Below are 12383 nucleotides of genomic sequence, written 5' to 3'. Positions count from 1 at the left end.
TGTTCTCCTCAAAGAGACTATTTCCCACAATTGCTGTAATTCACTGTAAAGTAATTAATTATCAAAAAATAAGTGAGTTGTATGTGCCAGTAGCATCATCTGTGCTTTGCCTAGGAGAGAAAGACATCCAGTGCAAAAATAATTTAGGTTTGGGTGAGGGAAGTGGGTACTTTGTCTCAGAGGCTGCGTTTTGTCAGCCTGAGAGAAGAGCCTCTTTTTGAAAACATTTTTCCCCAGTGTGAACTTGTTCACACAGGCAGGGCAATTCTTCATAACCAAATAACTTCCTGAGAAAATCACCTTGCAACAAGTTTTAAGATGAAAACCCTGACAGACCCATCCTTCTTTCTTGGAAATGTGCTTTGGAGGGTGGCAAACATCACTCCAAAATCACTGCTATGTCCTGGCCACACAGAAATGACCAAAATTTGGATTATTTAGCGGGTTATTCTGCATTTCTCATTGCTCTGCCTGCATGAAGCAGCACAAACCAGCTACAGCAAACAGGTTTAAAGGATCCAGGAAATTCTTTTATAGGAAAAAAGTTTACTCCAGTTACAGCATCCACCTTCCTGCTGGGTCAAGGTGTGCTGTTTCCCCAGTTAGATTTGATTTTGTCCACATTAGGAATAGATGAAAAAAAGGTTACAAATATATAGACGTTTAAATAAAATGATTTTTTTTTTCCTTACCAGCTTCATGTCCTTTTGCACCCTACCATTACTTTCAATACTATTGAGGTTTTTAAATATTTAAAAGGCGCAGGAATTTGGAATTTTTTTTTTTTTGGTGGAAATCTCTTTTTCACAGCCTGACTTCTCAGTGTTGAGATTTAAGGGCTGCACAGAGATGGAAAACCATGAGCAGGTTTTTCTCTGCCGAGTTGTGTGTCCACAACATTTGTGGGGTTTCTCACGGGGTATTCAAGCAATTCTTCACGAGCTCATGGCATGCGCTGAAGGAGAGCAGTGATTTACTGGAAATGTGATTTATAAGGGGAGAAAACAGAGCAAAAAAACTCCTCCCCAGCAGCCTGCAGGGAGCCTCACCCCCATGGCCACACCTCCACGGAGCTCTGAGAGAGCCCTGGTGTGTGCAGTGACTAATTCAAAACAAACCCCAACTTGACTGGGGCGCTGGCACAAGGAATTGTAATTAAAAAGAGAGAGCTGCTGAGCCCCAGGATGTGTTCCTGCCCTTGTAGGGTTGGGGTACAGGTAGGAGATGATGCTCTGCTGGTGCTGGAACCTGGTGTCTGATGTTGGGATTGGGGAGCCAGGGGTCATGTCATGAAAACAAAAATATATAAAAATTGTAAATTGTCTGCTCTAACTGGTCTGAAGTGCCCCATTGGTGCCTGATAAATGTCTTTCCTCCCCAGCTGAGAGTCAGGGAGAAGCAGCAGCCCTGGGGAAGGCAACCTGCAGCTGTTTAATCCCAATTTTTGAACGACCAGCAAAGCGCCAACTTTCCTCCCTGCCATGACTTGGCACACTCCTCTTCATTTTCAACCACCTGCTGACAACTGAAATTAAAAATCCAGAGGAAGTGTCTGTTTGGGGGGTTGTTTGCTGGTTTGTTTTTAAACAAAATCAGATTTTTTATTTGGCCAAGAAATGAACCTGGAGGAAACAGGCAAACAGGAGAAGAGAGCAGAGCAGTTTTCTGTTCCACTGACCCCTCTTCAGCTCTGAAACAGATGCAGCAAATTTCAAACCAGCTGCAGGCTGGCAAATCACTTCCTCTGAGTTTGACTTTATTATTTATTATTATTATTATTATTATTATTATTATTATTATTATTATTATCCAAAGGGATGAAGTGGTGGGTGAGTAGGTTAAAAACAAGGTGCTGTCCTTTACCTGCTGTGAAAGAAGGGAAAGCAAGGACACAGCCAACCTGTGGTGAGCAGGGAGTGACAGTCCCAGCAAGCTTAGCATGGAAACATGGAATGGGTTGGGTTGAGAGGGACCTTAAACCACCTCATTGCCACCCCTTCCATGGGCAGGGACACCTCCCACTGTCCCAGGCTGCTCCAGCCCCAGTGTCCAACCTGGCCTTGGGCACTGCCAGGGATCCAGGGGCAGCCACAGCAAATCTGGGCACCCTGTGCCAGGGTCTGCCCACCCTCACACAGAACAATTCCTCATCTAACCCTATCTCATCTAACCCTACTCAATATCTCATCTAACCCTACTCTCTTCCCCTTTTTTTTTTTTTTTATTATTTTTTTAATTCTTTCTCCTTTCTCTGTTCCTCAGTCACAGAGATTCCCCTTTACTCTCAGTGAAAATCAGCCAGGAATTCTCACTTCTGTCTTGACAGCCCCAAAAAGATGAAAGATGATGGGAAGGGAAATAAAGGTTCCAATAGAGACACCTCCCACTGTCCCAGGCTGCTCCAAGCCCAGTGTCCAGCCTGGCCTTGGGCACTGCCAGGGATCCAGGGGCAGCCACAGCAAATCTGGGAATTGCATCCCAGCTCCTCCCAGGGAACAATTCCTGCCCAAGATCCCATCCAGCCCTGCCCTCCTTCAGTTTAAGGCCATTCTCTGTGTCCTGTCACTCCCTGTCCTTGTGAAAAGTCCCTCTTCAGCCTCCTTTAGGATCTGGAAAGCTCCTATAGGGTTTCCCTTTCACAATCCAGTCAAAACCCTTTATTCTCCTGCTGACCTGGGAGGGGATTCCCTTCCCCTTGAACTTTTTCCGACATCACCTCGGCAGTAAATGGCTTCAGACTAATTCATGGCTAATTATTTTCTACCTCGTTGCCTAAAGAAGCTGCCACCCTGTGCCCAGAACACTGAGAGGGAACACAGACACCCCTCATTTGGGAACAAAACCATGAAACTCTTGGCACATGAGCTCGTGCAGGTGGATTTCAGCCAGGTGATTTACACCAGGCAATATCCAGAGAGGCAGAAATTAAGGGAAGACATGCCTTTGGGGCAAACAACTCACCCACCTCGAGTCTCAGCCCTGGAATCAAACAAAAAAAAAGCAACATCAACCTCTCTGGGTGCCTTTCCCCTGGGAGCTGTGCTCTGGAGAGGTGGCCTGTCCCCACTCAGGGATGGGGAAGGCACAGGAGCTGTGTGAAAACACTCTCCCAGCAGCCAGAGCAGCTGGCTGGCCAAGGGCCCGTTCCCCAAAATAGGGAATTAAGGACTTAGGAAGGACTTAGGTAGGCCTGGGTTGACTAAGTGAAAAGCTATTTTGCAGAAGATCCCTGCCCCAGCTCCTGTTTCGTGCTGGAATGTGTCCAGGTGTCTTCATCCCTGACCCTCACCCTGCTGGTGCCCAGGAGCTCTGCGTTCAGGCACGCCACAAAAACACCACACGGATTAATTGATCTTGTGTCTGAGCAGGAGGAGCCAAAAAAAATGAGGCATTCCTTGGCTTGTGTTCAGTCTTCTCCCAACATCTCCCCTTGCTCTCCTTCTCCACCTCCCTCCTGCACTGCAAGGCTCCTCAAACACTCAAACTTCCCAAAATCTGTTCCTTGGAGGTGAAGGTGGGACTCCTCCTCGAGCCTGAGTTTCTATTATCAATGTTGATAATTCTATAAAAGTCAGAAAACACTTTTCTGACTGATAAAGGAGCTGGGAAGATGGAGAGGGAACAAAATGCACTAAATGAAGCTTTGGCAAGTTGGGAAGCACTGAGAGCAGAGTTGCTGCTGCCTGTGGCAGAGGGTTGGAATGAGACGACCTTCGAGGTCCTTTCCAACCCAAACCCTTCTGTGATTCCCTGATTCTGTGATGGGAGGGAGAGGTCAGGAATTTAATGGGTGGTGTGGACCTACAGGGGGATTTCTGCTGGACATAAAAGCACTGTGCAGTCAGCTACAGCCTTCTCTGGGAATGGGGTAAGGACACTTGGTTTGGGAGTTTTGATAGAGGAGAGGAGAGGAGAGGAGAGGAGAGGAGAGGAGAGGAGAGGAGAGGAGAGGAGAGGAGAGGAGAGGAGAGGAGAGGAGAGGAGAGGAGAGGAGAGGAGAGGAGAGGAGAGGAGAGGAGAGGAGGAGGAGGAGAGGAGAGGAGAGGAGAGGAGAGGAGAGGAGAGGAATGAGATCCAAAACAAAACAAAATGCAGGATAACGAGTGACACCCCTCTGGTAAACAGAAATATCTCCAGGGAGGAAGAATGACAGGATTGAGCTGCTGGAAGTCCCCAGGGTCATCTTGGAAGGGGATGAAATTTTGGCAGAGACTGCAAAACAGGACAACAGTTGGCATTAAACTGTCTGAATGTTTAGTCCTGGCTTTATGTTGGCTGCTAATCTCGACTGGGATAAGACATTTCTCCCGTTCTGTCCCATCTTGGTTCCCTCTCTGTGCTGTTTGATGTCCCCACAGCAGCCTGAGATGTAACTGAAAGTGGAAGTGCAGAGTAGGAGCTCGATGAGCAAAATGCAACAAGAAATGTCCCTCTCAGCCTTGCAGAGCAGCTCTGGCACCCAACTTCCCAGAAACAGAGAGGGCAAGATCCCAGGAGTCTGTCCAGACTTGTCTGTGCAGAAAGAGCCAGGGATGGTTTGCACAGCAAGAATGAGGAAAGGGTTTGTGGGTGGGAAGAGCATCACAGCACGGGCAGGTTCTGAGTGCTTAACTGCTCTCCCAGTGTTTGAAAAGGCTTTGGAGCACCGGTGTGCCTGCCAGGGAGGAATTCTAAAGCATTTAGTACTGTCCTGCTGAAGAAAAGCCATTCATAAAAAAAATAAAATAAAAAGGCAGGACAGGTTTCTGGGGAACCTTTCTATTTTTTTTTATTTTTTTTCCCCAACTGTGCATAAACCACATTGCTGGGCACAAAAAGGAGAGTTTTGTGACGTGAGGAGTTTATTAATTTCATCCTGAAGGAGCACTTTGGTGGATTTGAAGGATGTGCATGGCCAAGCCCCCTGCTCATCCCCAGAGCCCAGGGCAGGGGCTGGAGGGCAGATTTTGGAATTGTGGATGCTCCTTGCAGTGTGTTAACTGCTCACACCCGTGCAGGATGTGCTTTTTCTCCCCTCGGAGGCCTGATACAGAGACTTGGGGATCACTGGGAGCTTCTCCATGAGTCTCAATAAGCTTTGAATCATCCTTTGTCTCCATCCTGCCTCCATTCTTGCTCGTTCTCCTGCTTTTCCACATCAGTGTATTTCCAAAGGCTCCTCGGTGTCAATCCATAATTACTGCAAAACCTTGCACCCTGTTCTGGGGAAAAACAACATTCCTGGACAAATCTCCCTCAGAAACAACACACAGGAGACTTCTCCAGCTTTTAATTCATCTTCCATGCCCAGCAGGCGGCTGCTTAGGAGAGACAGAAGGATTTGGGTTTTTACATCCTTACCATTTCTCTGTGAATGGTTGATGTCCTGGCCGTGTTCTGAGTGATGTAAAACCCATCTCTGGCTTGATCACTGCACCCCTCAGCCCCTCCAGTGCTGCCCAGGGCATTTCCCTGCTTTCACCTGCTCCTGGAACCCAAATTGGAGAGAGTGACCATTCCCTGTGCTGATGGGTGGCTCCAAGGTGGAGCTGAAGGCACAGCTTTGGGAGCTGATTTTACACTTCAGGGTGTATTTACAATTCTTTTGCCTCAGTCTTTTCGTGGTAAAACCCCCAAAATAATTAAGTTTAGCTTTTCAAGCTTGCCTGTCCCCACTCCCTAGTGGGTCCTAGCACTAAAGGGCTCTTTTTGGAGCCCAGGGTGGCAGTGCCCAGCTGTGTGGCTGTGGCAAAGCATCCTTTGTCAGCCTCTCCTTCTCTCCCTCCTCTCCTGCTCCTCTTGGATTCCATAACTCAGGCCCTGAGGAGGATTTTGCTGGCTGACACAGCCCAACCTGCTGCAGAGCCCAGAGGGAGCAGGATGTTCATGCTACGCAGAGCACTGAGAATTCAGGAGGCACTTTTGTAACCTACTGAACCACATCAGACCCAGGAAAGATCTGAAGATTATGCAGCCCTCCTCAATGTTTTCTTTCCTCACCCCGGGCTTTTCATTTTTTTTATTTTTCTTGGTGCCAAGCCTGCTAATGGTTTTTTTTATAATTATTTTTTTTTTTAATTTGCTGGTTGAAAAAACAGCTCAAGTTCTGCCCCCGGATTGGAGTGGCAGCGAAGCATGCGTGAGGATTTGCTCCAGTGGCAAAGCCATATCTGATTGGGGGGAAAAAAAAAACCCAACAGAAAAAAAAAAAAAGAAAGAGAAAACAGCTGAGGCCCTTCGAACAAGTCATGCTCCTGTGTGCTTTTAATCACTCCTGCCTGCCAAGAGAGATCTTGCACAAGCAAAGCTGGCTCCATGCAGGAGGAACATTTTTGCCTGTGTGTGAGCTGGCTCCCTGGTAATGTGCTCCCTGGAAGCAGTGGCAATGTGCTGCTCAGAGCCCTGGCTGCTGGAATTACCTTAATAATGGCAAGGTATTCATGCTGGGTGGGTTGGTGTGTGTTTGATTGATTTTGTGTGTGCTCAGCTTCCATGTGCTCTGGGGGGAATCTCCCTTTGGGCTGCTCCAGAAGGGCTGGTGAGGAAAGGAGGTAATTCAGAGGGCACTGGAATGCTGGACAAGCCTGAGACAATTCCATTTTTCTTCCCTCTTGAAGTATTGTTTCCTTAACTCGACTCTCAGCTCAGTTTTATTTTGCAGCTCCACTTTGATTGACGGCAATAAAAAGTGATTTATCGGTGTAAAAATCAGTGAGGGAACAGACAGCAGGAGGCCTTTTAATTTAAAAATGTGCGTTGCTCTTATTATTTAAGCTTGTTTGCTCATATTAACTTACTGTGGTAGATGTGCTTTGTGATTTACAGTGAGCACCAACCAAACAAACCAAAGTATTTACACTGAGGGGTTGGGGTTGATTGTCAGGGCAGAGAGTGTGAGGTGCCTCTCTAAGGTGGGAAATAGCAGTGCAGGTGCTACAGTGGGGTTTTTTTACACATACAGACACCCATAAATGATTTATTTTGAGATATTATAGGGGTCACCTCACTCAGGGAGCAGCGAGGAAGTGGATCATCATCTGAATCCTTTTTTTTTTTTTTCTTTTTACTGCTGATGGTTGATCAGATTTTCTTCCCCCCAGTGATTGCTGCCAGTGAAAAGGGAGGGGAGCAGAGGCAGCTGACAGATCCTCTCTTCCCATGTCAGTGTGGCAGAGAAGGGAACTATTTCTGCAGGGAAAGGAAACCAAGAGGATTTTCCCTGGGGAGGAAAAGAGCACTAGAGGAATTCAGGGATCACACAGGAAAGAGTGATGTGAGAGAAAAAAAAAAGAAAATAGGAAGTAAATCAACACACACACACAAAAAAAAAAAAAAAAAAAAAAAAAAAAAAAATACCCTGCCACCAAAAAAAGCACCAGAAACTGGCTGGGATCCATTTCAGGAAGCGGCTGTAAAGCTGAGTAACTTTGTCACAAATCAAGGGAGGAGACAGAAGATGATGGAGGAGCTCTGAAAAAGCCTCTTTCACCTGTGGCAGACTCCAAAATTCCCTGCTCTGCCACATGTGGGGATCAGCATCACACACGGGGAGAGATGAGCAGTGAGAAACAGCCTTGGCTGTGAGCTGGAGCAGTCTGGAGTGTGCCAGACTCGTCCAGGGCTGAAACAAACCATCACTTCTCAGCTTAAAAATTAAAATATTTTTTTAATATTTTGACAGCAAATTTTCCAGCTGTCCCACTCTCTCTTGGTGCAGCCCAGGGAAGAGACTGTGCCTTGAAATTCCTTCCTCCTTCCTTTTGGGGGGAACTCCTCTGCCATGGCATTTTGGTGTCATACCTGTGGTGCTGTCCTTTGGCAGGCCTGGAAATGTGGGAGGCTGCAGGTTCAGGATTCTGTTGATTTGGGGCTCTTGGACAGGGAACAACCAGAGCAGAGCAGAGAGAGGGCAAGGACTCTTTCCAGGCCCTTGGGAGGGATGAATCTTTTCCTTCCCTGGGGCAGTGGACAGGCTTTGGAATAAAATTCCCAGATTTGCTGTGGCTGCCCCTGGATCCCTGGCAGTGCCCAAGGCCAGGTTGGACATTGGGGCTTGGAGCAGTCTGGGATAGTGGAAGGTGTCCCTGCCCATGATTTTAAAGAAGATTATTTTAAAGGTCCTTTCTAACCCAAGCCGTTCCATGATACTATAATTCTATATATTTTACTGACTTCTCCACATGAGACAACTGGAATTAAACCACAAATTTATACTGATTATTAAAAAATTTACTGTTCTCCATTTTTGCCCAGCATTGGAGCAGAAAATATTTTGTTTACATTATTCTCCCTTCCTTTTCCTCAGACATTGGACACTGGGGCTTGGAGCAGCCTGGGACAGTGGAAGGTGTCCCTGCCCATGGCAGGGGGGTGGCACTGGATGGTTTTAAGTTCCATTCCAACCCAACCCATTCCATGATTCTATAACTGTTGTTATTCCCACACACATTGCCGACCCCTGGAGCAGGATCCAGGATCTCCTGGGCATGGCAGAGCCATGCTGAGTGTCCTTGGGCCATCCCTGACCTTGCACAGGTAACCCTGACCTTCAGACACCCCTGGAGCCCTTCCCTGCCCCTCCAGCCCAAACCCACCAGCTGCAGCTCCAAGGAGGGAAGGTGGAGCCTTGGCTGTCCCCATCCCTGTGACCTGCAGGGGAGGAGGAGCTGTCAGCCCTGGGAATTGCTCCCAGGGGTCCAGGTAGGCTGAGCAAGAGGGTGGGACGGGGACGTGCCACCAACACCGGAGCAGAGATCCCAGCTGTCTCCTGGCACAGCATTTTGTGCCAGGGAAACTGTGGTGTGCAAGTAAAAGCTAAGTGTGCTTGAGAGAGAGAGGTGTGCTGATTTCAGAACAGACTTTTGGGCGTATTTTAAATCCATGTCCCTTCCAGGGAGAGGCTCGGCGTGGGGAATGGAGCCTCTTCCCTAAGAACCTGCACTTGCCTGAAAGGTCTCCCATCAGAGGCTGCACATTTTAACCTCCCCCTGACAGAGGTGCTGGGCTTTGGGTTGGCCTGAGGAGCAGTTGCATGTACAGTCCTTCCCAGCCCTACCCTCCCAGCCCCCACATTTCCTCCCGTTGTTCTTTTCCAGATCACTTGAAGGTTTTTTCCTGTTTATTATCCGGACGTGCTGCGCTCTGTGTGTTGATTTGACTGTCACATAAGGAATCTCCTACTGGGATCATGGGTGCACTCCTTGTCTTTTATAAATATGTATCTGTGGCCATGGTTCATAGCTGTGGAAGAGAAATGGTGGTGATTTAACCAAGACTGGAACGAGCTACAGTAGTTAATAGAGCTAAGTTTAATTACCCTTTCCCAGAAAACCTGCAAGAGTGTGATGAGTACAGTGACAAACAAAAATTCTCCTTAATTGACATAACAGGAAAGGTACTTCAGTGAGCAATTATGCTGATGTCCTGGGCTGGCACATGTGTGTCCCCCAAATATATCTTGTACTTCCTGCAAACTTCTTTTAAGTAGCTATAAGGAAGACATTATTTTTTTTTTTCTTTTTATTTTTTTTTTCCAGCAGTTGGCGAAAACTAATCACTGACTTGGAGGCTCTTTTTGAGGAAAACAATGGGACAAAACAATGCCTTTTTTGTGAGACCTGCCAAAGCACAAAGGATGCATGGGATGTTTTTTTTCTTTGTTGCTTTTGTCAGCAGGAAGTTTTGTTGTTGGGAACGACTATAACATGCACTGTCCTTGCTCTACGTAATCTGTGTCTGGTCCTGAGAGCTGGATCCCGTTCCCTGCCTCTTCCAGCTGGCACGGGCAGGGCTCTGCCTCAGCCCGGGGGCTCTGCCCAGCCCTGGATGCCCGAATTCTCCCTCTCCACCCGGACTGATGCCCAGTAAACAAATCCAGGAGTCGGGTTCTCCAATCATTGCTGGGGTTGCACAGGTCAGGGCCCACGTTTAGAATGCTGACTTTGTGAAATACTTCCTCTTTTTTTTTTTTTTTTTTAATTTTTTTTAGATTTTTTTTAAATTTCAGACAGCTTAAAATGTGTGAGCGCTGTCCAGTGCAGAGTGTTGCACCCAGGTGTCAAATATTCCAGAGCTCGCCTTTGATGTGCTCAGGTCTGCTTTGTTTCCCTCTAGGTTAGCTGTAGGTCCGTCACAAAAGAGCCAGCTCCGACTGAGTAAAGCACTTGTGGAAGTTAATTGTTCCCAGTGAAAGCTGGTCTGGCTCATTCTGCCTCTGTCGCAGGAAGGGACAGAGGTGGTGAGCTGGATCTGCGTCCTCAACCCAGCGACTCTAATTCTGATCAGATGTCTCTCTTCAGGGCATTAAAGAAAACCTGCTCACTAATCAAAAAGAGCCTCTTCTCTAGAGAAACGTAAGGAAAAGAAAAAAAAAATATATATTTAATGCCTTTTACAGAAATAAAGTACTGATATAAAATTTCAGCTCTGACAAATTTCTTTTGCAGGCTGTCATAAAAGAAATCTACTTCTCCGTGCTTGGCAGGCACCAGAATCAAAGAATGATTTATATTTTTTTTCCCCCCTGGAAAAAAACAACAACAACAACAAAAAAAGAACATCAAATTATTTGTAATGTCAGATACTGTACGTTGGTAACTTTATATTCCAGCTGTTTTTTATTCGCTGCTGCTGTGTTTAAATTATGTTTGTGCTTCTCTCCACCAACAATTTCACGTTCTCCTCGAAGTTGGCTCTGGCTTTGTTGAGTAACAGCTTTCTTTTCTTCTCTCCTCAGGTCTGAAGCAGTGAGGATGGAGCCCACCAAGATCAACATGTCCCGTGTGCCCCTGGTCAGCGCACACAAACCCCGCGTCATGTCCAAGAGCGGCCACAGCAACGTCAGGATAGACAAGGTGGATGGCATCTACCTGCTCTACCTGCAGGACCTGTGGACCACAGTCATCGACATGAAGTGGAGGTACAAACTCACCCTGTTTGCTGCCACTTTCGTCATGACCTGGTTCCTCTTCGGGGTGATCTACTACGCCATCGCCTTCCTGCACGGCGACCTGGAGATGAACAAGTTCTCCCCGAAGCGGGAGCCGTGCGTCAAGAACGTGGATTCCCTGACTGGGGCCTTCCTCTTCTCCCTGGAGTCCCAGACAACCATTGGCTATGGGTTTCGTTTCATCACCGAGGAGTGTCCCCATGCCATCTTCTTGCTGGTGGCCCAGCTGGTCATCACCACCCTGATCGAGATCTTCATCACGGGCACCTTCCTGGCCAAGATCGCCAGGCCCAAGAAAAGGGCAGAGACCATCAAATTCAGCCACTGTGCTGTCATCACCAAGCACAACGGGGAGCTCTGCCTGGTGATCAGGGTGGCAAACATGAGGAAGAGCCTCCTGATACAGTGCCAGCTCTCCGGGAAGCTTCTCCAGACCTACGAAACCAAAGAAGGGGAGAGGATTCTGCTGAACCAAGCCAGCGTCAAGTTCAACGTTGACTCCTCTTCGGAGAGCCCCTTTCTCATTTTGCCTTTAACCTTCTACCACATTTTGGATGAAAGCAGCCCTCTGAGAGACCTCACACCTCAGAACCTCAAGGAGAAGGACTTTGAGCTGGTGGTGCTCCTGAATGCCACGGTGGAGTCCACCAGTGCTGTCTGCCAGAGCAGGACTTCCTACATCCCCGAGGAGATCCACTGGGGCTACGAGTTCGTGCCTGTGGTTTCCCTCTCCCCAAATGGGAAGTACGTGGCGGATTTCAGCCAGTTTGAGAAGATCAGGAGAAGCACAGATTCCACTTTTTACAGTACGGACTCTGAAAAGCAAAAGCTGGAGGAGAAATACAGGCAGGAGGACCAAAGAGACAGGGAACTGAGAACAATGTTGTTACAGCAGAGTAACGTTTGATCGGATGGACAGACTGTTCTGAATAATCCTTTTTCTGCAAAAACTGAAAAAAAAAAACCACTCCAAAACCCGTACCTTCTGTGCTGTATGTCTGCTGTGAAACCAGAAGTGAATTCCTTTTCAGGATTATTTCCTTTTCAGCCCTATTTCAGCAAATGGCCTTGGTGTACAGTGAAGCTACCCCTTTGGCTGAGTCGTTCATCAAATCTATTTTAACTAGGCAGGATTTCTTTGTGTCCCCACCATGACTTGACAAAATTGGGTTTGTGTTAAACCTCTGCCTTGTGCCACCCCTGAAAGCAGACACGCCACTTTCCGTTTGGAAAGTGAAACTGGATGCACTGTGCTGACTCCCTCAGATATTTATTTGACGTGGTTTTACTGTGAACGTGCAGGGACAGCACGCAGCACTGCCAGAGGAAAAGGTGCTCCTTTGAAATATGGCCCTTTAAAATGTATATTCTCCTTCCAGGGGTCACCTGTGTGGGGATTCCTGGCGCTGAAAGTAAGTCGATTGAAGAGACAGATGGTTGGATGTGGGAAGAGCTT

General features: G+C 47.5%; 1 protein-coding gene across 2 annotated transcripts; it reads left to right on the top strand.

Annotated features, from left to right (window-relative positions):
* Positions 1-5911: 5911 nt before the first annotated feature.
* On the top strand, positions 5912-11869 carry KCNJ15 (potassium inwardly rectifying channel subfamily J member 15). 2 transcript variants are annotated; one of them, XM_066340186.1, is made up of 2 exons: positions 5912-6413; positions 10715-11869. In XM_066340186.1, the coding sequence occupies exons 1-2, from the start codon at positions 6295-6297 to the stop codon at positions 11832-11834; spliced, it is 1239 nt and encodes a 412-aa protein (XP_066196283.1). In that variant the 5' UTR covers positions 5912-6294; the 3' UTR covers positions 11835-11869. The 2 variants fall into 2 exon arrangements, with proteins under 2 accessions (XP_066196283.1, XP_066196275.1); XM_066340178.1 differs by lacking the exon at positions 5912-6413 and adding an exon at positions 9945-10331.
* The last annotated feature ends 514 nt before the right edge of the window (positions 11870-12383 follow it).

This window comes from Sylvia atricapilla, chromosome 2 (genome assembly GCF_009819655.1).
Source record: "Sylvia atricapilla isolate bSylAtr1 chromosome 2, bSylAtr1.pri, whole genome shotgun sequence".
Taxonomy (NCBI): domain Eukaryota; kingdom Metazoa; phylum Chordata; class Aves; order Passeriformes; family Sylviidae; genus Sylvia; species Sylvia atricapilla.
The sequence above is the reverse complement of the archived record's forward strand: the minus strand, read 5'-3'. Positions and strand labels throughout refer to the sequence as shown.

Excerpts from the sequence above, each read along its gene's own strand:
- KCNJ15 (XM_066340186.1), top strand. The coding sequence starts at position 6,295 with ATGCAGGAGGAACATTTTTGCCTGTGTGTGAGCTGGCTCCCTGGTAAT. Across the intron at positions 6,414-10,714 it reads ATTACCTTAATAATGGCAAG|GTCTGAAGCAGTGAGGATGG; the intron begins GTATTCATGCTG and ends TTCTCTCCTCAG.